This window comes from Callionymus lyra, chromosome 4, assembly GCF_982586985.1.
Source record: "Callionymus lyra chromosome 4, fCalLyr1.hap1.1, whole genome shotgun sequence".
Classification (NCBI taxonomy): Eukaryota; Metazoa; Chordata; class Actinopteri; order Syngnathiformes; family Callionymidae; genus Callionymus; species Callionymus lyra.
In genome coordinates, this window is record NC_141821.1 from 18,404,324 (window position 1) to 18,422,576 (window position 18,253).

Genomic DNA, 18,253 nt, shown 5'->3' on the forward strand with positions numbered 1-18,253 from the left:
TAAGTGTTGGGATTAATTTCAAATGAATATTTTTCTTTTTAGATTTATAGGCAAAAATGTATGTTCATATGAAATATCGCAAGTGCTTCCTGAGCCGGAAGTGCTCCTTTAAATTTGATAAAGAGACGTCGACAAACCTCACAGGTTTTTCTAAGAGCTTAATAAGTTACACTAGGGTTACCTGTTCCATTGATGCGCTATAGTTGACCTGGAGGATGGTCCGCCTGTCTCTGCTGGATCCTGTCACAGTGGTTTTAGGTGGTAGGTTGTTTGTGACTATTGTCCAGACTTTGTCCACTACATATACAGACACAGAAACATAACAAAAACATTTTGAATTAAACAGGGCAACCATTAAAATGAAAATAGTTTACCATTGGACATTATGTGTTTCATCTGGTTTGAAGAAGGTTTATCCGAGATAGACCATTAACATTTAGATTTTAAGTGAATGGGAAGCTGTTTAGGACAGTAGTTGTACATGTTTTATGGTTGAGAGATGAAAGCCCAAGACACAGTTGCAGAGTGGCACATTCTCAAGTACTCATTGAGAGAAACCAGAAAGGACAAGTAGAGAGAAGAGTATATGAGAGGCTTAGACACAATAAGAGAAACATTGGTCGATGAACGTTGGAGGTTACCAGAGGAAATAGAGCGATGGAAAACCGACAAAATTGGATTAAGGTGGAGGATACTTAATGAAAATAAAAGTGTATTCGTTATTAGTGATGTTCTGATGAAGCTTCATGAAGCAGTGTCTTTATTTTCTGAGCCCACTTGATGGCAGTCTAATAACTATTCCGATAAAACATCATTTTTTAACTGATGGCGCCACCTACTGACCACTAAACAACATGATACTGTTTCATTAAGCTTCACCAGCACATCACTATTATTTATGGGCAGAAACATATGTCCAAAGGACAGAACAGAGCATACTTTTATTTGTCCAAAAATTCACTTAGAAACATCCAAATACCTCCATTCTGCTCGTCTGTAATCCCCTTCTTGTATTGAAGCCTCGACATGCGTAATTGTTCCGAATGAAATTAAATAGCAGAAGGGATTTCAGGTGAGCAATATGAAGGTACAGTATTTGGAAGTTTTCAAGTGTCTTTTTGGTCTAAGAACCAGAAAGAGCCATATATGTCTGCCTGGTGAGAAGAAAATTAATGATATTTTATTTTTGGGTGAACTTTATGTACGGCATATGATCGTATCTACAGCTGCTTGATGAATCTGCTAAAGGTCATCATCAAACAGCTGAGTAAAATTCATTTCTAAGGTACTGGCTTTAACAAACTTGAACAAAATGTGCAACAGAACGAACGTGTTGTGACTTTCCGCCCCCTTTTTTTTTTAAGGGTTTGAATGCTTCCTGCTTGGTCACAGTCCGGAAATGTATGCGTCTGGTTCTGCATGTGTTCCAGCAGTCGGAGGTGTGTAAGCCAGTGTGCGGAGGTAGAAGAAATCTCTTCTCATTTCATAGGTGAGTGTTGGTATTCAGCGTGACTAAGGGGCCAGCCCCGGAGTGCAGTGACATTTCATTAAAAGCCTTGCCTTTGCTCCGTGAGTGTGCCAGGGTGTTTCAGACTATTTATTTACTGCTCTATATATGAGTGTGCGCATGTTGTTGGGACAGGTGTGTGTTAGTGCTAGAAGGCTCTTAACCAAAAAGGTAAAATCAACAAAATCATGATACTACTGATGAAAGGAGTGTGCTGGCTTTGTACATTTTAAAAGTGATAAAAAGAGGAGATGCCAACAGAAAGCCTAAGTGGAGATAAAGCATGTTAATGTATACATTGTATTCCGGCTTGTGTAAATCAGTATTTATGCAACAAGCAGCTCACAGAAGGACTTTGGTTTTTCATAAAAACCGGGGCCGCATTATTTTTCTAGAAAATAAGTGCCTTATTAAAGTACCATGCATCCCTCAAAATAAAGTTAGTTCATGCTTATTTCATTTAATTATTTGTCAAGGTACTTTTTATTATTATTATTTTAAGAGACTTAACATAACCATTATTATATTATTATGAGATCACAAGTGGAAGACGTGAATAAGTGGAACAAACATGGCAGCCTTGCTCAACACACAATCATTTGGAAAGTGAATTATTGTAATTTATTCACAGTTTATATAGTAAAAAGTAAGAAAACAATTGATAAAACTTCATCAATCAAGTCACGGTGACCCGGACGCCCAAAAACAAATGTGTGGGAACTACATCCTTGGCTTCCAGAAATAAATATGCAGAGGTCATTCAAAACAACCCAGAGGCAACACAAGGAATACCACAAACACATGTGTTATTTCAGGGTCAAGGTTACCCGAAAACAAAAGGGGTTAAATTATCTATTTGCATCTGGTCTTCACGGTGTCTTCCAGGATAAATTCTAGCCTCTGGCAATTGTCCATGATGTTTGGTTGTATGCTGAGATATAAAGACACATATTTTTTTGGGGCAAATTGTGCTGAGATCTCAGGTTCAGATAACACTTCACACCATCAAAACTCTAAACGTCAGTTTTTTTGCCTGTTGTACAGAACCCAATTAAATAACATCATCATAGTCCTCATTGTTAAGCAGAACCACTAATACTATGCCCCTTGTTTGTCTTCTTTAGACCACGGGCAACCATAAGCAGCAGCCTGGGGTGTATTTTTTTCAGATCTTTGATACAAATTTGATTTAATTTTTGTTGTTTAAGGGAGATTTTCTGGCATTGTATACAGATGGAGTCCCTCAAATGGAGTACCATGAAACACTTGTGTTGCCATAAATGGCTTGTGATTCCTGGTCTCCACTATATGAAAATATACTGTCAGATATTTGAGGTCATACAAATATAATGAAATTAAAAGTGATGCATCAACATATTTCTGCTGTATGAGGTGAGGAGACGGCAGAGGAGGACCCAGAGGACAATGCAGAGGAAGGAGCGGAGGCAGTGAATAAGCCTGGGTCATCATCAAGAGAGGAAAAAGACTCAAGGTAGAAGGATTAAATTAACTCAGCTTATAGACATCACATGAATAAAATTCATTCAAAAGTCTCAGTCTAGAAGCTGTCAAAAATACAACAAAATAAATTGGTCATCACTATGTGTGTATGGATAGAAGGGTTAGGAGAGGTGAGAAAGTCTAGAGCTGGGAGCTGAACATTACACTGCTGTGAGTCTGAACAAAAGATATTTCACACCTAGTTGTTATTAGAGTCGTTACTTAAGTCTGACAGAAAATTACAGCGGAGACGGACTAGAAAGGGTGAAGAGTGGCTTCTGGGTAAACAAAACATTAGACCTCATCGTTGCAATTACTTTAATTACATGAAAGTCACAGTAATTCTAATTTGCAATGATGTAAACTCTTATCTAAAGCTTCCTGATGAACTATTTGTGTCACGATATGAAATGAATGTCGTGTCTCTGAAGCTATAGATAGATATATACTGTACGTGTGTGTGTGTGTCTGGACAAGAGTTATGTTCTCCATCTTGAGTAAAAGCACATGAAAAAATGTGTGTCTACAAAATGAGGTTGGATATTTGTTTCAGGTTGTGTCTGAATAAAATGTTTTTTTTTTTAAAAAGAAAAACAGATTCTCTGTCGCTGTGTTGTCGTCTCAGAGCATGAAGCCCCAGACAAGGGGTGGCAATGATGAGATGTTTTCTCTCCAGCGTCTGTTCATTTATTAAACACCACATTTAGTCTGTGACATAACATTCTGTCTGCACCTGCGGGAGAGGGGGAAGAAAAAGGATTTGTTGTGCTCTGTGTTTTAAGGAGGATCTCGTCGTTGATAATACGATGATACATATACGATGATAGTTCTCTGGCGAAAACTAGTCGGTGTAAACCAAAACTGAATGATTACAAGTTGGCTTGGGCAACTCTGTGTACTCCAGTAAACAAGGTTCTTCTCGAGTTGTCCGCAGACTGACCTTCAGGAGGACACTTGTGAAGCGCTACTCCACCACATACCTGTCATGTTGCAGTTGACTTTTAAAGGGCCAAGTGGTCCACTGCCGTCAGGATCAATCCAGTAAATGTCAGATGACTTTCCCAAGTGCTTATAGGCTTCACATGATTGTTCATAGATGGCTGCAAAAAAAGGACGACGAGAAACACATAAAGTATTACTCACAGCAGATATTACCCAGACAAGTTTTTTATTTAACCTTATATTACTTTCATTTATTTTAACATTTGGATTTTTCTTTAAAGCAATACCATTTTACTAGGAATGGGTTGATAAGAAGTATAATTTATTGATGGTCTGATGAAGCTTCATGAAGCAGTGTGTTTATTTCTGAGCCAACTAGATGGCGATCTCTGAACAATTTTCATTTGTTTAGAACAAATATTCCAATGAAACCTCACATCATTTTATAACTCTGGCACCACCTACTGACCTCCAAACACCGTGACACTGCTTCATGAAGCTTCATCATTACATCACTAGTGTCATGATATAGTGTCACAACTTTCAGAGCTCTCCGTTTAAAAATTATTTGAAGATTCATTGAATTAGTGGTTCAAAGATCACAGAGCTGTTGATAAAGACACAGTATCATGAAACCCCATCTACCCTCCACTATAATTTACTACTGAGATCCAAATACCATATGTCAAGAACACTAGAATCTAAACAAAATATACAAGTAACAAACTTCAATAACGAGAAGACAATAAACCTCTATTGATACCAACAGTGAGTGCAAATCTCAAACAACCGTGGAAGCAAATATTATATTAACCAACTATCAGCAGATTATTTCTCTCTCACAATTCTATTGAAGTGCAGTATTTAAAGCCCCTAAAAGTACAGCAGACACAATTTTTTTTTTTTTTTAATTATAAGAGTCTGAGTCACAATAATAAAACATTGGAAACTTTGTCAAAACTCAAAACTGTACAAACAAATTTGTGAGACTAAATTTAAACAAGAGAAAGTGAAATGGCAAAAATAATTGGTCTCATGAAGCTTCATGAAACAGAGCATTATTTTCAAAGGCCACTAGATGGCGGTCTCTGCACTATTTTCCTTTGTTTTGAACAACTGTTCTAATGAAACATCATTGTTAAACTGATGGCGCCACCTACTGACCTTCCAAACAACATGACACTGTTTCATGAAGCTTCAACAGAAATACTATACAGTATAACAGGTCTTATCTAGCATATTTCTGCCATCGGTGAACTTGTATTAAACTCTCGCTGACATATAAAATAGATAACCCTGAGCTAAGTCATTGAAGTGTCAAACTTGGCGTGTTAAATATCGCATGAGTTTCATCTCCACAAGGGTTAAAATGAACATTGAGAGCTCGCAATGAAAGGGAAAGGGGAAGCAAACTTCTTCCTCAACAGTGTAGTTCAACAACCTTAAAGCTGTCCTGCAACACACAGACCATCCCCATATGTTAGAGCTCACTGTATTACAAGGTCATGTCAGTCACTGAAGATGAGAAAAGGCGAAAATATCAGCCATCCAGAGGAAAAGACTCGACCCACAATTCCCCCCAACTGGATGACATTTTCTTGTATAAAACATTAAAGCCTATAAACAATACAAGCCCTGATAGTGTTTGTTTTTGTTTACTGTTGCATTTTTTGGTGTATTGCTTCTTGTCAGCCTAAAACAAAACACAGGCTCAAAAGCTTGGCCTGTGAGCACTTCAAAAGTTAATCTGTCCCTGTGCGACGTTGGAAAACGAAGCTGTTTAATCACTCAAAGGCAACCCGAGGAATGCCTAATCCAAAAGGCACTTGTGTAGCAATGTGGAGGAATTAAGAGGGACAACAACACACCAACAAATGTACTCACACGTGTGGCAGGTTGCACCAGTGTAGCCGGTCCCGTCACAAGTGCAGCGGAAGCTGTCCCATGTTTGCTTGCAGTGGCCGCCATGTTCGCAGTGATTGGGCATACATCTGGTGAGAAACAGCAAAACTTTTCTCTTTGTTTATCTGGCCGTTGTTATCATGCACATCGCAGAACGACTGCAAGTGAAACAAATTAACGTTTTGACGTAATGACTAGTTTTATGTTTTTAAACTTTTAAAAAAGAGTTCAATTAGCCGATAAGAAGAGTATGGGCCGAAGATTGTTGATCATTATCGGAATACAAACTAAATAAAATATTGTTAATTTGAAGGCAATAATTATGCAGTTTTTCTTTTACAATACTGTCCTAAATACTTCATTATGAAGAGGATTGTCAATTGATGGATTTTTTCACTAGAATATTAATTTATTATAATACATTAAATGTATTTAATGATAATATTTCAATAGCCGGAGCCCAAATGATGAACCAAGAAAGGAGAATGTTATACATTCTAAGCCATTAAGAATTCTAAGAACCTCTCTCTCAAACACCATCTTGATTGTATCTTCAACCTTTACCGGTCTGTAAAACATTTCATACCAGCTGTAGAGAAAGAAAAATTGTGCATTTTTATTTTTTAGTAGTGATAATTACTGTCTGAAAGGTGTTTTGAAAAAAAAAAAGCCCAGATTTTCTCGAATGCCTTTGACTCTTGACATATCAAAACGCTTGTTTCAGTCAAGTCTCCTCAAAAACTAAACCAGTAATAATTTGTAAAACACCAACTTTATTTAAACATCTTGTTGCAGATACACAACACGTACAGGGTTCTAGCTGATTCAGCTATATGGTGATTTGTCATTTTCATGCACTTAACATAAAGGTTTTTGCCAGGTATGTTGTTTTGTTTTTGCTTTTTTCTTTAAATCAGAAAGTGTGTACCTTACGATAATGCTGACATTAAAACGGTGTGTGCTGCAGAAAAGGTGGGGGACCTCTTAGACTGCTAACAGCCTGACAAACTGGGGTGACTGACATTGAATATATGAATCCAACACAAAGCTAAGAGGCCTGATTTCCACTTTTCAGTCAAAATTTAAATCCCTCTTGAGATTAATCGATGGCTTGTCAAACATTGGCTCCGTGCTACTGTCTGTCATGGGATCGTCAAGGGAAGCAGGCTTGGCAGGAAAATACATTCACACCACTAATAGGAATAAGAGAGTGGGAAAGGGGAATGTTTCACGAATGTGAATGACAAACATGAGACACCGACATTTCGGCAAAGTTCACAGAAATTTCTCCTGAGACTTTCCAGCGGGGAGCAGTTTGAGTACAGGAGATAAAATCGGCAATCTAAAACTGAGCAGGACGCCATGGCATCAACTGGGCAGCACTCAAAGAGGGACACAAGACATTCTGCGATTGTTCATTTTTATAATGTATCATCGGGAAAAAGTAATATACATGAACTACGGTTAATGAGTAAATACAGTAATAAAGTAAAAGAACATCTATGTATTTGATTAAGTTGGAATATTACAATATAAACAAATTATATTGACAAATATAAGCATAGTTGAATTTGCAACTGATAGAATAAAGAAGCTTAAAGACCCTCGACTACAAAACTTAATGACAAAAACATTTTCTGGCTCATTAAAGGTCATCAAGATAATTAAGTAAATTACAATTACGTCTAATCCCGGCTAAAGAAAAAATTCTTATGCATAACCAGAAGAATAGGGAGAATCTTCTTCTGTTCATTACTTTTTTTAAGAATATATATAATTTCAATTAGCATTTGAATAACTTTAGATAAAAAACAATGAGCTACTAGCTAGACCTACAACAGTGTAAATCTCTATCACTTGCTCAGTAGCAAATCTGCTCAACGATGGACATTTTTGCAAACATTTTATTCTGAAGATTTACATGAACAGAAAAATTGCAGATAAAACAAATCCATTCATTTTCCGTTTAAGAGCAATTGCACATTAACATCTTGATAAAAAATGCCAGTAGAAAATGATCCCAGCAGATGCTCAGTGGGTGACTGAGATGGATGATGGACCGAGAGCTAATTTATCACAGAAATACAGAACAGCGGCTGCAAGGATTCACTTATAGACGGTACAGGAACGGGTTTAAAGATGTTAAGCACAATTCTAACCCATTAATTCCTTTTCCCTTCCTCCTATTTTCTTTTACATTACAGCAGAATCCTTAAGTAAATCAAAGTGACATGTGCTGAATATCCCCGTGTCCTGATGTGACCGAGTCCTCGGGCACAACACACTGGGATTATCATATTCTTTTGGAAACAAACAAAATACATCTCTCTAAGTCCTCTAAGTATTTTTGGCTGGATGTTTAAATGAATCAAACTTATTTTAATATGAAAGCCGGCTGGAGGGAAAACCATGTAGAGTTTGACTACTGAGGAAAATAAGAATCTCCAGAGGGAACGAGATTATCATTGTCGTTTTATTGTTGTTGTGGTATCGACTGGAGTGCTAGAGACACTCAGAAAGAGTATTCCGATGTTCACACACATTTCTCTTGTTCAACCTTTCCTGTTCGGTCGCCACACAGAAGAGAGACAATAGGGATGTATTACAGGAATATTACATGAATATTTTATTGACTTTGATACAACGTTAAAGGTGTTTGCAGTTAATTAACATTTGTACATTTACCTAATAACTATTTAGATTAAAGTTGAATAATATATATTTAACACTCAAAAATATCTTTATTTGATCATTTTTATTATTATGTTTTCAAGTGTTATTTTCATATATAGTCTAAGAGAAGTGTTTATTTTTTTGTTAATCCCTAAAACTATTATCTGTCTTCTATATGTCTTTTTTTTTTTGCACGCATATATTTAATTGGTTATTGTTTTCATTGTTAAAGCACTTTCTGACCCTGGTGTAGAAAGGCGCTCTACAAATATAACTTACTTACATACTTTTAAACAAAGCTATAATTCCAGGAAACTGATTTACAAACTACTTCAAATATATTTTACAAACCCTAGTGTAAAAACATTTTGTTCATTTGTTTCAGTAAATGTGTTGAATTCTCTTTCTTTTCGTATCAAGGTTTGGAAATTGGTTCAATTATACTTTTGTTTCAACATTTTGTGAAGTTTGTTAACCCCTGCATTATCTCAGGGTCAAGGTGACCCATAGACAATGCAAGTGATACCACAAACACATTTGTCTTTGGGCCTCTGGGTCACCTTGACCCTGAGATAACAGACGGGTTAAATGGTTTTGCACCTCATATTCTCCTACCATAATTGAATCGACCAGACTTATAATTATTTTATGATCATATTTACACACAGTTTGGTCGACTTTCAAACTTGCATCCATGACAGGTGATAATGATGATTATTATCGACTGAAACATAAACATAGACGTTCAGGAACAACATGGCTTAAAGGTATAAATGGTATAAGTGAGATGTTTCCATGCATTTAACCCTTTGCTGTTTATTCAGCCTAAATAGATTCTCACAGTGGAATAGCATTGATCAATTGCAGGTCAAACAGAGGCTATTGAGCCGTGTTCAAAGACCTTACAGTTAATTGGCTGGTTACATTGCACACACTTAACCTGTGTGTAGAGCACAAGCACTGATAAAAAACATGATAGAAGGTGCAAGGACAGGATGATGTTGCAGATATGAGTTCTATTGAGAGTTGGAACATAATGTATTTGATCGAAATCAAATAATTTGTACTTTTTATTCTAATTTTATTACAGTAGCCATCGTTTGCTAATACAGACAAATTGTACCATGAGTGATAAGTGATAAACTATCTAACAATTATAACCAAGCAAAGTCAGAATACTCATTTACACACTTGTTGTTGAAACATTGTTGTTGCAAAAGATGGCCGCGACACCAGATGTCATTCTCAATAAAGGGCAAAATTGATCTAAATCAAGCAGTGGCGGTCACTGTCCACATCCTTGGCAAGAATATTGATGAAGGTAAGTGTTATCGACAAATCTGACATGAAAACAAACGACTCAGTTCAGGGGAAATTTGGTCCAATCAACACAAGGTCGTGCACTAATTGTTGCTTTACGGGCTTGTTGACTCAAACGAGATGATCCGGGGAAATTACTCCCAGCTTTTGTTTAACACAGATTATGTTATCATCTCTGAGGATGTGGTGTGTGTGCTTCGAAGATGATAATAATAAATGAGTTTATTCAAACTCCTTTCTGACTTAACCCTTCTCAGGGTCAGGGTGACCCGAAGGCCTAAAAAAAACAAATGTGTTTGTCTCTGAGTCAAGATGAAGCACCTTCACCACTGCATATGTATTGATAGAAGCCATGGACGTCGTTCATCCTTGACCCAGAGAGACAAGGCAAGGGATACCACAAACACATTTATTTTCAGGCTTTTGGATCACCTTGGCCCTGAGATAACACAAAGGTTAACTTTATTTTTAAATGTCTCGCAGGTGACATAAATAGTTGTAGACGAAACAAGTAAACTTTGTTGTTTGGTTAATACACTGGTGAGACGCCTTGGCCTGAAAACATATCTGAATATGAATATAACTAGATAGACTTTATTTAATCCCTCTGGAGATCTCCTTTGGGAAGTTCCAATTCACACCAAGTTATTAACTAACAGAACAAGAACAAAGTTCAAAAGAAGTAAGTGAAAGTGTAAAGAACAAAGTTCAAAAGGAAATTAATCAAATTATCAATAATAATTTTACTCCACTCCTGCCCCCAAATTCAGAATTATAGAGTCTATTAATGTTGCATCTGGGAAGGAGCATTTGGGCACTCCATCTGCTTCTCTGCTCACTGATGACAGTGTTCAGAGGATGACTGTCATCATCCATGATGGACAGTAGTTTCTCCAGTGATCTCCTCTCAGCAACTGTCACCAGTGAGTCCAGCTTCATGCCAACCACAGATCCAGCCTTTCTGATCAACCTGTCCAACCTGTTGACACTCCTCTTGAATACATGCCCACCACAACACACCACAGCATAAAACAGGACACTTGCCACCACAGACTGATAGATAGATAGATGCAGAGGAGTTTCCTTCTAAATCAATCAATTCATTTGAGTAAGACCAGGCTTTTATTCACTTTACATGATATTTGCTAATTAACACTTTAAATTATTCCAAAAATACTGCTTATTTTTGCTGTTTTCCTCTTGGTTGCATCATGTCTATATGCTTAATTTTTACATATTAAATATTTTCCCATCATAATTCAGTATTTAAAGGCCTTGAAACTTTAAAAAAAGCTCCAAGCTGTATTTAAACCCTTCGATCAGGTGGTCGCAGCGTTCGCTAGTAAGAGCTAGCATACAGCATCGTCATACGGTACGAATCAAATGTACCTATTTTCTTGTTTTCACTTTTTATTCTAGTACATTCTTTCATTGACCTGTTCCCCATTTTTCACTATACAGCTTTAATTCATCTTTTACATTTCATTTTTGCCATGAGCACTCAATGGCTAGGGCAAAATACCAGCATGATACCTTGATCTAGAGGATGGGAGTTAGAATGCTATACTCGGCATGTTATATTTTTGTAATTTACTTTGGCTACAGAATTTGTGTTCATCCAACACTGTGACTTTTTAAATGCATTAGGCATGGTGTTCACCTGTGCCCAGCATGTCTTCCGACCTCATCCTCTGAGATTTTCACAGCGTGGAGCATCTTGTATTTTTTAATTATACTTTGGTCTGTGAAAATATTTAGATATGGCCTTAAAGCCCTTCCTTGAATTCTTATCTGCCACAGTACGCAGACACAGGTCCTCAGAGAGCTCCTTTGTTTTAGCCATGGTTGTCTTCAAACCGACTGCAGAGAGCTGCTGTTCTATTACGTTTAACTAGCTTTAGAACAGCCTAGACTACTGGAATGGTATTGAACTCTGGATTAATCTCTAGACTGTATCAATGGTGCTTTGCCTTCTTTTGACTCTTACCTATCGATTATGGCACACATGTCCAAGCTGACATTCTCAAACACTCCCATGCCATCTTTTTCCACAGCGGGCAGATCAGCTGGCTGGTCGTCCAGGAGGATGGCTTGCATGCATCCTTGAAACGAACGCTTGGAGGGCGGGAACAGTGTCTGAAGGAAATAACCTGCAACAACAAATAGCCTCATGTGAGATGTTAACCCAACGAGGCATTTAAACTTGCTTGGTTTTAAAGGCATGTTGGTTGTTGTCAAACGTGTCTTGATGGATGGGTTAAAACACATCATGAAAGGACCATCAGCTGAAGTACACATTCAAAATGATGACAGCAGCCTTGACAAAGAAGTGAGCACCTTGTGTTCAACCATGAACCCCCATTGCCACTCTTGTTTTAGAGGTTACCTGGAGGGACTATTAGCTTTAATGCAACAGCACGACTACAATGGAACAAAATACATCCATGCTGTAGAATATACAGGCTTTTATGAGTGACAAGAGTCAATGGGCCATCAAGAAGTGCTGCTGAGCCTTGACTCAAATGAAGGACGAGGCAAGGTAAAAAGAATAAGTGTTTTTCTTTGACTTTGTCATTGAAGTTAGTTTAATATATTATGACTTTAAAAATCTTTCTGAGGGCAGATCCAAGACAACTCATGATAGCTACTGTATTTTATCGGTGCACTAGTGACCTTCTTATTGTCCTCTTTTCATGAAAAAGATATTTATGTATATTTGTGAGAAAAGAGCTACATCTGGTTTTAAAAAGTGAGGCAAATTTGGAAGCAAGGGGATAAATGGCTGCAGTTCATTAGGTGTCCACTTGAGGCTGACTACAGAAAGACTGGAAGTCACGTACACACTTAGTTGAAACAAACAGTCGAAAATCTGCTTGAGTCTTAAACACTCATTTTAGTATGAACACACTATTTCTCCACCCCCCCACATTTCCCTTTTGATTATCTACCTGTTAATAAGCTTTCAAAAATTTGCTAAGTGAGTTCAGAATAGCCGTCCTAGCCTTGACTAAATGGATGCGGTTTTATCGCCACACCATAATTCAGCCTGCCCGAACTCTGCATCTTAATTAATTGGAAAACTGCAAATTTTGAGATGGCTGAATTTAATTGCCTTTAAATCTGTGATTCAGTAACAGTTAGGTGTAGTCACAGATACTATGTACATATCTTATATATTCTAGGATCATGAACCACTATTAAAATACCAGGGATTTGTCAAGTAGGATAATAAAAGACATCTTTTAATAATTATAAACAGATTAACCGTAATCTATATTACACTAAAATAGATAAATTATCCAGTGAGACATGCAGAAAAAACTCAAATTTCTATTTTATTCATGCTTTTAATTTCAGAAGTTTACTTAAAATTAACAATAACTCAATTTAATGGGATACATGTGAAAATAAGGCTTTGTTGCTGATGTTAAAATATGAAAATGAAAAAGAAAATGTACTACTTTTAAATCCCAAATAAAAAAAACTAAAACACACATATTCTCATTGCCACAGGTCATGGTTACTCTGCACAGTCAAATCGACTCGCTTTCGAACCACTTGGAGTTTGTAGGGTATTGTTTGGCTGCTTGTAAAATTTTTGGTTTGCAGATAATAAAGAAGTGTTCCGCTCATATTTCACATCTTGAACAAAGCAGTTGCGGAAAATCGAACAAACAAAAAACACCAAGATCTCAACACTTATCTTCCCCATTTGATAAAGTGTAATTACATAGTGGGACTTTAATTGCACCATTTCAAACAATATATCTCAGGAGGCACCAGACTGTGGAACAGAAAGCATAATCCCCTGCAGTCGCACTGGCACGCTGTCAGAGCCTCCCTGTTGAGCCAAAACAAATGCTCTTAAAAAAACAGCAGTGGTTCAGTCTGCACACACCGGACACATTGGCAACAAACTTACTGTATATTTAGAGGGCATACATTCACTTTCAATCCAGGTAAACCATTAATCAGCCCAAAATGGATTGAAGGATACATTTTGAGGCAAGTAAATCTCAAGACTGTTGCCAACTTCACAGTCCCAACAGAGAAAAATGTGCAACTATGTTTACCACCTGCTGCTTTTCACCCAGAGCTAAGTATTCAGCAGTCAGTTTCTATCAGCTAATATGAAAAACTGTATCCATACTATTAAATATTAATCATCCAAGATGAGAGAAAATAACTAAATATTTGCATTATGTTAACAAAGATACTTAAAGTGACTGAAACAAATCACCCCCAGGGCCAGAGTGTCAAGATAGTGTATTTCATGATGAAAATGTCCTCTGAAGTTCGGCCTTTGTAGTGGGAAGCACTGTGATGCTGTGGTTAGTTAGGATCTACATCGCGACACAGTCACAGCTCGATACAGACCCCGCTTCAAATTGGGGTTTGGAAAAGACATGCATAGAGTTTGTATGTTCTCACTGTGGGTTGTGTCGGTGTCTAGCACTAACTAAACACAATCAAAGGTTGATCTGTTACTTTACATTTCATGTAGTTAGTTCTGAATGTGTCACATGGGATGACTATACTGTCCGTGCTTCGTAATGGACCGTTCTGGTCACATGAATTTCATTAATTCTTGACAACTTTACGACCTCAACATGGAAGTCCACTTTTTGAGAGATAGAAAAGTAAGCAGATTTATCAAACAAAATTAGATGTTAAAGGCAGTTCCATAGTCATGAGGAATTGGCCTGAGGTTTCTAACAACAACATACTTTTACTCCAGATAAGGGAAAAGTGCCTTAACTAAACTGCAGATGTTACATCGACCATAAATAAAGACCATCAAAGACGTTATGTGATATTATTTTTTAATCTTTAATGGTTTAAGGTAAAGAACGTTGAAATATCGGAATTCGATTTTCATTGCATTTCAATTATTTGTCTTCAAGCTTAGAAATAGATGCAAAGTCAAGATACAGGTACCTTTCATCTCTTCCTGTGAAAAGGCCAAAAGAATAGATCAATTTGAAAACAATTTTTTAAGTAGTAGTAGTAAAAAATAAGATGTATCAGAAACATAAAGGTTGATTAGTGAAGATTTGCAAGGACTGACCACATTGTTGAAGTGACTCTACTATACTAAATCATTAGCATTAGTGATGAATGATAACCGTGATACATTTTACAAGAGCAGAACATCTTTTAAATATACTCATTTCAACAAATGCGGACCAATTAAATATGTATTCAACAAGAATCTTTGAACCGAACAAAATTTGAAGAGATAACTGGAGTTTTGACACTGTCCGTGTTAAAATACAAGGTTATATTTCTAAGCTAAAGCATGACATAATTTGGAAAAATCATTCATAAAATGGACACACACTAACATTGAAGTCGAAAACCAAAGCAATACAAAACATATCTTCTTTTTAAAAATGTATTTTATATTATATAATTTAGCACTTTGGTTATACCAATTTATATTGTAGCTAAACGATACTTGTTTAGCTACAATGAAACTCTTGTTAAATAATCCTGTTAAAGATAATCTATCCGACCACACCCAGAGTTTAAGCACGACTTTGTGAACTTTATTATCCCAACAAGTTTGTCCCAGTTTCTATATGTACTCCCACTTATGGGAATCCAATTTGCGGATGTCTTGTATCGCTTACTAATTTCCGTAAGCTCATGGACAAGAGTGGGGAGCTGCTCTGCGTGAAATGGGCTTTGGCTTAAAGCAGCCATCTCTAAAAGTTGGGGGAAGGAAGGATATAAAGGTGAAAATTAAACAAAGACGAAAGCAGGTCAAGGCTGTGTGCTGGTGTGAAAGGACAGACAGAAAGAGGAAATAATGGGCTGTGAAGGAATAAATGAAACAAGATTATGAAGTAAAATTGAGATAAGAAAATAAAGGAGGAAGTAATATAGAAGAAGAGCAGAGTTGAGGGCAAGGTGACATGAGCTTAAGGTGAATTCTAAAAACCTTCCATCTCAGTTTCCTTGGAAAAATACATTGAACTTAGATCCCTCACATTTAAAGAAAAACTCACTGGAATGAAAGTCTCAGATACATTTTACCAACTTTATTTTATGAAACGCATTGTAAAATATACACAAATAATCTTGCGCTATAACCAGTGGTCCTCTATCCCTGGTTCTGGCCCAGTACTGGTTTGTTATATTTATTATAACTGCCTAAAAGGTGTTTCTTTTATAAAAAGAAAACGGATTTACCCAGAAATATGGTGTGTCACGCTTGACACACCAATGAGTAAAACAAACTTTGAAAACGAAACTTCTGTTTGAGAGTCCTCATTCCTTAAAAATACCGCAACACTTGTCTAAAAAAGACAACAGATCTACTGAGTCCAGTATCATCAGGAATGAGATGATCCTGTATCCGACTATGCGTAAAGAAACTCCTGGATGACTTCAGGAATATCACAGGCAAAAGAAAAACTATAAATAAATGAACTTCTTTGCAGATCCATTTCCTCCTCCTCAACCTGCCTCAATCATCCTCCCTAGAACCACCTATTCTCCTCATGCCCTAGTTCACCATGTCCATGGAATTCATTGGTTTTCATCCTCCTCTTTTATTAGCAGACACCCCCATGTTTCCCATCTCTCCTCGCAAATAACACACGTCACAATTTGAATCACAGAGGCTTTAGTCAAATGGAGTTTTAAACTAACAACAACAAAGCTAGTTGCATTTTTGTTCTCACCAGTGAAGCCAACTGTAGAAGAGAGGTCTGAGCTCCATTAAAGTGCTGATGGAAATCTTTTATGGTGCTTTAATGTGTTTGGCCTCTCAACTTAATCAAGCCGAGCCATCATAGTGAGTAATTGAGGGCAAGCCAAAGGCCAGACCATCATTGATACACTCACTGTATTATTTTGTAACTACTAAACCTGCATTGAAGTAGACATTTTACTTTGAGTGAATTATCTTTTATTTGTTGATTTAGAGGCGTGTCCTTAAACCTTTTATGAGTACAATGTTATACAGGTCACATGAGTTCAATTCGACTTCATGGCTGTTTACTTGTGCATTTTTTGAACGAGTTAAATCTCTTTTTTTTCACATTTAAGATGACTTACTTTTTTTTTTATTGCAGTTGTAGTAGAAATTGAAAAACCTCTTAAACTGACACAAGAACTTGACAGACAAATTCTCAACTAAGTAAAATAAAATCCATTTCTTATTAACTTTCCAACTTAAAAAAAAACGCATCTTGAAGATTTATATTGACATAATGCAGGAGTTATTGTACTCAAAACCAAGCATAATTCTTGACACAGGTGCAGGTACATTTGGTCTGTCCTTGTTTGAGTCATCACTTACAGTATCTGCTATAGAACAGTTTTTCCACTAGTGATATGAGAATCCTTCGAGGAGTCACAGTAGTAAAAATGCTGTCACTTTCTACAAGGAAAGGTGAAAATAACTTCAGGACAGACCCCAAACTGTTTTTTCTTGAATCCCAGAACCTGCCCTAGATGTTCAGTCAGAAATGACTCTGGACTTCACTATTGCTTATTAAACGTGGTCTGCTCAAATGAATCAGTAGATAATCTCTGAAGACAGTTCATCCTTGAAAAAGACAAAAAAAACCTCTGCTAAATGTGTCAGTGATGAGCCTTCACGATTCACAAAGTTTCAAAATGAATTTGAACTTTTGTTGTTGTTAGACTAAATAGGTCCTTTTGTCTCCGCGATTGTTTTGTAACGTAGATGAAGACAAGCTTTGGGAGAAAATCATTCATTCGGTTTTCTAATTACCGGATCATTAATGAGAATTTTGTCTTTGTTTGTTTGTATTTTTAATTACAATTACCTTCAAAAACTTGAATAACATAGATCATAACAGAAAGTGCTCCTGAAGGGGAAAAACTATTTTTGTTGGCTAGTATTTTAAACGACATTCACTCATTATACCAACCAAGTGTCCAAGAGCTGGCTCAATAGTGAAGCTTACATTGGCTTTTGTTGAGATGGTGACATGATCAAAAAGCATGATAAAACATAACATTTGTTCATGAGTCATGGCTTAAGAGAATCCAAGATGCTCTGCTGTTGCCTTGGCTCCCACACGCTCGTGTGTTAGTCATCTACTGAAACTAATTGAAGCCTTGAAAGCAATATTTTATGAAGGTGTGCAAGAAACTGTGCTGATCATAATTCAGGAAAGGGAACTGTACTTGGAACAAATGTGGAAAATCCACATTGAAAACAAGTCTTGCTGCGTGTAGCTACTGTGCCAACATCTACCACGCAGAACTTCTTGTCCCTGGCAATGGGACGTCTGCTCAGACTAGTCAAAGACAAGGGAGGCGTTGACGTAAAGGTTCCAGTAAAGTAGCAATTGTATGATTTATTCAGCGTTCTATTACATCATATTTTAGTACGTCCTGTCTCTGAGCTGTATTTATCTTACTTCTCTT

At 36.9% G+C, this 18,253-nt stretch overlaps 1 protein-coding gene across 2 annotated transcripts in view; it reads right to left on the minus strand.

Annotated features, from left to right (window-relative positions):
- The window catches only part of cntnap2a (contactin associated protein 2a), a 283,671-nt gene that overhangs the window by 108,093 nt on the left and 157,325 nt on the right, over nt 1-18,253 (minus strand). For both annotated transcript variants that reach the window (XM_087789051.1, XM_087789050.1), the window contains exons 11-14: nt 11,832-11,994; nt 5,834-5,940; nt 3,988-4,107; nt 182-297 (exon numbers count right to left, since the gene is read on the minus strand). In XM_087789051.1, the coding sequence (XP_087645177.1) occupies nt 182-297; nt 3,988-4,107; nt 5,834-5,940; nt 11,832-11,994 (506 nt within the window). The remainder of the gene's footprint in view (nt 1-181; nt 298-3,987; nt 4,108-5,833; nt 5,941-11,831; nt 11,995-18,253) is intronic.